General features: G+C 33.4%; 1 protein-coding gene across 1 annotated transcript; it reads left to right on the top strand.

Annotated features, from left to right (window-relative positions):
• The first annotated feature begins 3,795 nt into the window (after positions 1 to 3,795).
• LOC122608385 (dirigent protein 23-like) lies at positions 3,796 to 4,513 on the top strand. Its single transcript, XM_043781485.1, has one exon. It carries the CDS (start codon positions 3,863 to 3,865, stop codon positions 4,394 to 4,396), a length of 534 nt encoding a protein of 177 aa, XP_043637420.1. The 5' UTR covers positions 3,796 to 3,862; the 3' UTR covers positions 4,397 to 4,513.
• The last annotated feature ends 3,594 nt before the right edge of the window (positions 4,514 to 8,107 follow it).

The raw sequence follows: 8,107 nt of genomic DNA, 5'->3' as shown, positions 1-8,107 counted from the left end.
GGAATGTGAACAAAAACAATACATCCAAACACTTTGGGTGGAAGGGTAAGAGTATGTGGAATTGTATGGTATTTAGTGAGTGTTTTCAAAGGAGTTTTCATGTTAAGAATTTTTGTAGGAAGTCGGTTAATGAGATAAGTTGAGTGGCTAGGGCTTCAGGCCAAAAACTTTTAGGAACATTTGATTCAATTACTAAAGCTCTAGTCATCTCTAACAAAAGTTTATTTTTCCGTTTAGCAACACCATTTTGTTCTGGGGTATGTGGACATGTGGTTTGATGAATTATTCCCTTAGATTGGAAAAACAGACTCATTTGTGTGTTTATATATTCCCTACCATTATCTGATCTAACAACTTTGATAGATTGTTGAAACTGAGTTAGAATCATGTTATAAAAAATAACAAATCTATCATACACTTCTACCTTATTTCTCAAAAAATAAATCCAAGTAATCCGGGTGTAATCATCAACAAATATCACATAATACCGGAAATTTTGTCCCTCAATAACAGGAGCAGGGCCCCAAACATCTGAATGAATTAATGAAAAATGTGCTTTAACTCTAGTATTACTAGGTTTAAAGGTCTGGCTATTGCTCTTAGCTAAAATGCAAGTTTCACAAGAGATTGGTTTATTGGAAGGAAAAAGATCAGGTAACAAGGTGTGTGAATAACTACCAGAGGGATGTCCCAATCGTCTATGCCATAACCATGCTTCTCTTTCACTTGTTCCATGAGCTATCATCACAGTTCAACTCAGAGTAACTTCGTCTACATAATACCGTCCATCTTTCTCAGTGCCATGACCAATAATCCGTCCCATCCTGCCACCACCCAGAAAACATCCTCCACCACCCCCTCTTTTCCAGCCGCCGCCATCCCTACAAAACCAGATTTCGATCTGCGACCAACAGTGGTATTTTCTTTGTTGTCGCAGCTTGTACTCATTGAACCACCTTTTTCTTTCTCGGTTTTGGAGGTTTTTGCATTCTTCTTGTTTGGATGTGTCCACCATTCTGGATATCCGATGAGCCAAAAGCATTGCTCTTTTGTATGTCTAGACATACCACATTCTTCACATGTAAGGTGAGATTTATTATCCCATTTGTTTTGGCCGTTGTTCCGGCGATTCGCCTTTTTTGTTTGTTGATTGATATTGGTTTTCAAGAAATTGATATTGGTTTGCAACAGATTTGATAATTCATTGATATTTGTTTGCAAGAGATTGATATTGGTTGCTTGTGAGCTGGATTTGGGAGGCATTGTTCCTTTATCTTCTACTGTAAGAAAGATTGGTAATGGAAACTCCACTTTATTTTGGCTTGATGTATGGATTGATAATACTTCTTTAGCTTCAAAACTTCCAAGACTTTTTAATTTAGAACTTGTTAAAAATGTGTCTTTGGTTGTTCGATGGAGTAATAACTCTGTTGTGTCTAATTGGAGAAGACAAGTTAGAGGTGGTATTGAGGAGAGTAAGTTGAGTCAACTTATTATTCTGCTAAATTCGGTGCAACTTAGTAATGAGCCAGACGGTTGGAGTTTCTCCAATTCCAGCATGAAAGATTTCTCGGTGAAAGGGATTCAGTATATGATCGACAATACTTTGCTTCCTGATGGTCTTACGAGAACAAGATGGAATAAATTTGTTCCCCGAAAGGTGAACATACTTTGTTGGAGGATTCTTTTGGATCGCATTCCTACTCGTGTCAATTTCGACAGTAAAGGTGTTGATATCCCCTCGTCTCTTTGTCCAATGTGTAGCAATTCGCTCAAAACTTGTGATCATATCTTTGGCTCTTGCGGTTTTGCTGCTAGGATTTGGAATCTGATATCGGTGTGGCTTCAAATCGCACCCTTCCCTTTACTAGGCCCTTCTAATATCATTGCACTCCATTGACAACATGAAAATTGTGGCTGATAAGAAAGACATGATTGAAGCTATCATTTTTTGTGCTTGGTGGTCCATTTTAAGCATAGAAACGACAAAGTTTTCAAGAACAAAGACCAGAGAGAGGATTTCCTTATAGATTTGATCATTGCTCACGTGGTATTCTAGTAGATGCAAAAAGAGGAAGATTTCTTGGTTGGAATGGATAAATTGCTCTCTTCTCGTGTCATGTCCTAAGAATCATGTAGTTTTTTTTATCTTGATTCTTGTCTTGTAATTATAAGTGTATTACTTCCTTGACTATATTCATTAACTCTTAGCATTTCGCTAATAATTTTTTTTAATATATATTGTCGTTCAAAAAAATATGGGACAGAGAGAATATAACTTTTATAATCCTAGTATTATTGTGCATGGATAAAATATTGTAATTTGTTATGTTTAATATTACCTTCTCTCAATACTCGAGTTATTGATAGTTAAAGTTTTAAAAAAATGACTGATATATCTCATTGAAGATCGAGCCAATAAAATGATAACAAATTATCAATTATAAGGATGAAAGGAAGAAAAATTCTTTTCACAAGTTTCATACGTTCATCGAATTAGATCTATTAAGTTTATCTTCTATAAAAGTTCATCCATCATGCATTTTGTTTATTTTTATCTAAACTACTATATAAAGGTCGGATGTGCTTTTGAAAGCACTTTTTCTACTTTTGTGTAGAAGAAAAAACTGTATGCGCCTTACCTTTCTAATACCTCGTATACCTTTCTAATACCTCGTATACAGGATCGAGACTTCTTGTTGTTTGTTGTATACAACTATATAAAACAAATTATCATTCACCTTTTACGCAATTCATACTTTGAAATAACCATATTATCCCTCTTCTTTATTCTTTAATTCAAACATTTTTATCTAATATACTTGTAATACGCTTAATAAAATAATTTACAACATATTGATATGCCTAAATAATAAGCCTAAAGATATGCCTAAAATCTAGGGTTGATATTTGGCATAATTAAATGTGTAGATTAAGAAAGAGAATAAGTGATATTCTTGTGTCAAAATTATCCTTCACCTTTTACGCAATTCAGACTTTGAAATAACCATATTACCCATCTTCTTTATTCTCTAATTCAAACATTTTTATCTGATATACTTATAATACGCTTAATTAAATAATTTACAACATATTGATATGCCTAAATAATAGGCTTAAAGATGTGCCTAAAAATCTAGGGTTGATATTTGACATGATACATGATTAAATGTATAGATTAAGAAAAAGAATAAATGATATTCTTGTGTCATTTATAAAATGTATTAGACATATTTCTAGGCCTATATTTAAGAATATATATCATTACCCTTTAAATAATCATACAAACCTTCTTAAATCAATTAAATTTACATTCACCATCACACAACCACCACTACTGCCACCGCCACTGTCGCACATCGCCGTCATCACCACATTGCCACCATCACAGATGTCATAGCCACATCGTCGTCGCAACAATTATCGTTGCTGCATTGTGCGGATATAGGTAACTCCTAATAACTACTAAAATGGTAAAATCTATTCTACATTCATACTTCAACGATATATTATATAACGTCTAGAAACTTTTGACAATTTATAAAATTCGTTACCAACTTTTATTGGAGTCTTCTAAATTCGTGGTTACAAATGCTTCCACATTCAGCAGCAAAGACTTTGAGAAGTCCATATGTATATATTAGTCTAAGTACTTCAATTATTAATTTTCCACGCCATGCTGCTTACCAGCGTTTGAAGAACGTGCTTTTTATTCCAATATGAAACTTTGAATTCCACAAATTGAGTGATTGACACGCCAATATATTGCATATATATAGATCGGAGGATGTATATGATTTAAAGACATATTAACTCGGAGAACAAAAGTAGCTAGCAATTGTTTGAACATCACTTTTAGAAGATGGCTTACACAAGAACACTTTTATGCTTTATTTTTGTTGCAATTTCTATGGCCTCAATTTCTGAGGCCAGAAAACGCAACACAACTAATATTCAATTCTACATGCACGACACACCTGGTGGACCCAACCCCTCAGCGGTCCGTGTCGCGGGTCAAGCCACAAATGCCACAGACATGGGTATGTTTGGGTTTGGTTCCATTTATGTCATGGACAATGCCCTTACTACCACTCCTGATTTGAACTCGACCCTTATTGGTCGAGCCCAGGGGCTCTATGCCATGTCATCATCTCAAGAAAACGACATAAGTCTCCTCATGACCCTCACGTATAACTTCGTATCGGGCATCTACAATGGTAGCTCGCTTAGCATTGTGGGTCGGAACCCTGTGATGAATGAAGTTAGGGAGATGCCCGTGGTAGGAGGAACCGGAATTTTCCGCCTTGCTCGTGGTTTTGCTCTAGCAAAGACATATTCGATGAATCAAGCAGATGCTATTATAGGATACAATGTCACCATAATACATTATTATTAGATAATACGTACTTAATTTTGAGATTGAGACATGCCATTTTGTTGTTTTATTTAGAGAGATGCGATGATAATTTTTTGTCTATATATAAAATATAAAAATAAAAATGTTGATCCACCATATTTTATTTTTTATTATTAATATAATAAAAGATGATTGAGTTATTTTTGGTATGATATATTACACGTTACTGGTTGACACATGTTAATTATGTTTGTTATATAATCTTGCTACTTTTAATTATGTTTTAATAATTTAGAAAATGCTAAATGAAGCTCTTAGGGTTTCATTTAACCTGTATAAAAAGGTTGTACAATTCTATATTAAATGTCGGCCCCCTTATTTTTTATGGTAAGTGTACAACTAATTAATGCATCTTAACGAAACCCTTAATAATTACGTTTAACATCCTTAAAATAATTTCATCTACACCATCTCTAACATTAATGATTAAATTACACTATCAATCATTTATCTTTTAAGTACATTAATTTTTAAATCATCAATTACTTTTATATAAATTATCTACATTACTAACACCGCCTTCACCAATAACAGTCGCCCGTACTCCACACCGTCACCGTCTAGGGATGAGAAAAAAAACGAAACCCGTGACCCGACCTGGAACCGACCCGCCCGAAGGGCTAACGGGCCGAGTCACGAGTCAAGCTTTTGTTGCATTTTTGGGTCACGGGTTACGCGGGTTGGGCCGGGTCAAGCCAAAAACCCAAAAAAAGTGAAGGAAACTCGTGACCCGCCCGAACCCGACCCGAACCGAACCATCACGGGCCGGGTCACGGTTTCGATTTTCTTGTATTTGCGGGTCACAGGTCGGACCATTTACACATCCTTATCTCCGTCACGACGCCCAACGCCGCATTGCACTGGTACTGTTCTAGTATTTACTGTTAAATGCATATACAACTTTTCATATATGATACACTCGTATGATATACGAGTATTTACTAGTATTAATAACGATGGACATTTTAAAGTAAACTAACGGCTAGTAGAAAACCGAGTTCAAACCCGGTTTAGAACTGGGTTAGGAGAACTCGATTTCGTACCTAGTCTCAGTGATAATGTGGACATACCGGTTTGTCCCCTTCGGTTATTTGAACCCGATCTGATTTCTTTTCCCGGTTTTACATCGGGTTCAATTTTGGTTTTTTTGAACCGCGTTTTCCCGATTTTTTTGTGTATGCCTTAAGTACATGTTTCTGAATGTTTTTTCAACCAGTTATTATACTCCGCGCTTTGCTGTGGATCTTGATATGTTAACATCTTTGTATCTGGAGATAGAGTTTAAAGGTTCATTTCTCATGCCTTATAAGACCGGATATCCTAGTCTATTAAAGATATAACTCTCTGTATCTTAGGTAAGGGTAGAACTGCGACTTAAAGGGCAAAAGTTAAAGAAGATGAAAGGTTGTGCCTGAAGTAAAAATTTTAAACGTTATGCGGTAAAACTACAAATTTTAAAAAGTTACCATACTTAAGAGCAAAATTTTTTGTGATAGATGTTAAAATTAAAAAAAAAAACTTATGTGGTAGAAATACAAAAGTTTGTTGCGGATCTCGACATGTTAACACCTTTGCATCTGGAGACATATGTTAAAAATTCGATCCCCATGCCTTACAAGACTGAATGTCTTAGTTTATTATAGATATAAGCCTCTGTAACTTAAGTAGTGATAAGACTGCGTAAAAAGCAAAAATGAAAGAAAATGAAAGTTTGTGGCTGAAGTAGAAATCTAAAAGTTATGTGTTAAGATTAAAAAGCCAAAAAAGTTACTATATTTAAAGGTAAAATCTTAAAAGAAGAGAGTTTTGCAAAAATAAAATTTAAATAGTTATGTAATAAAATGAAAAAGTCACTATAGTTAAATATAGTTAAACATACTTGAAGATTGTGGCAAAAATCAAAAGATTAATAATTATTATGTGGTTAAACTCAAAGTTTATTATAGGTAAGGCTTCATTAACGCTTTTATATATATATATATATATATATATATATAATTGGAAGTATGAGCTGCATTATGGCCCAACAGGCCTTTGTATTGTTATCATTTTAGCAACCATAAATATAGTTTGGCAGTGACTTATGTAGATAGTCGAATCAACAATCTCAATAGTTTCATACTTTCTGGGCCAGATATTGGGCTGTGCAACAAATACTTTTATGTGCTATCGAGTACTTTTCAAAAAATATATGTGATATAAGTGGCGGAGCTATGTGATGGCCAAAAGTGGTCATGACAACCTTATAATATCTACAAAACTCGAGCTTTTTAAGACTGTTTTTATGTTGAGTTTTAAGGTAATTGGTAACCCCACAAAATATCCACTTAAAATCTAATGCCTTCAAATAAGCTTTTCAGTATTTTAAAAATGGTTTGACAACCCCAGACTCAAAATCCTAGCTTGCTCCGCCACTGTATGATATGGAATAGAAAACATATGTCAATTATATAATTCTTTTGAGTTTTAGATTTTTCAGGCGTATAAAATAAAGTTGACGTTTTCTTTCGATTTTTCTTTCTGCAATTTATTGTATAAATTTACTATATTATTTGCATTTTCATTGTTAGAATCATAGGCAAAAGGTAATAGATACTAGAGAGGGCTATAGCCATCTCATATTTGAGTTGTATATAATATATATTTTTAACGTTTTATGAATATTTCTGTGCCTTAACTAACTATATTGTGGTGACAGAGTTTTCAAAATTGCAGAAGCCCAACAAAGAAGATGAAGTATAAAGCAAAGAGTTGGGGCCCACCAATTTTATTATGTTTTAGTTTTATGTACATATGTGGTCCTTCATATAAAATAAACTTCATATAACTCCCTTATAAATTTATATCATAACATTAGTTTGTTTATCAAAGGTAAAACTAAAATTATAATTCTACTCTTGACTAGTTTTTTTAAGATCATTTTTATAGCTCAATTGTTTTTGGCCCTCCAAGTAAAATAATTCACGTTCCGCCCCTGATTAGAATATACGTACATAACAATTCATTTCGCATTCAAATTGGACCACCTCTTCTAGTCATGAACTCAATAGGCAAAACTTATTAACAATGTAAACTCAATATATCTTTGGAAAATTTTTTTCAAAATGTGTATATTTCGAAGTGAGGTGGAACTAGAGTGTCCTTTCGAATTATTTTTTACGAATATGAGGAAGACTTTTCTAGACTTGAAGTTAGAGATGACTTTTTTTGAGCTAACCCGATGTGCTTGACATAAAATTTGGACTGGATATATATCTATAGAAAATTGGAAAAATTTATCATTACTACAATATCATTACATATCTACTATATTTTGCAAAAAACTTTTAGTAATTATTTATAACTCTTGCTAAAAAGGTTAAATAATAACTAATATGCTAGCTCAAGACATCGTGTGAGAATAATGACTTACTGAAATTAAATGAATTTTAATATAGTTAAGCTAGTATATATGTATCAACAAAATAATTTTACAGAGAGACACAATTTATATGTATTATTTTAAGTTTTAATAAATTAATATAGATTTGATGCGAAACTTTGATACAATACATTGCGAAGAGATATATATTTTACAAAGATGCTCTGATACCCTTTGTTTTTTTGAACACCGATAAAACAAAAAGGTAAATGAGTGGAAACTTTTTGGTCTCATATATAGTTTTGCTATTCAGAACACACACCGCATAG

The sequence above is a fragment of the Erigeron canadensis genome, chromosome 7 (assembly GCF_010389155.1).
Source record: "Erigeron canadensis isolate Cc75 chromosome 7, C_canadensis_v1, whole genome shotgun sequence".
Taxonomy (NCBI): domain Eukaryota; kingdom Viridiplantae; phylum Streptophyta; class Magnoliopsida; order Asterales; family Asteraceae; genus Erigeron; species Erigeron canadensis.
Note: the sequence above shows the minus strand (reverse complement) of the source record. Positions and strands in the feature narration are given on the sequence as shown.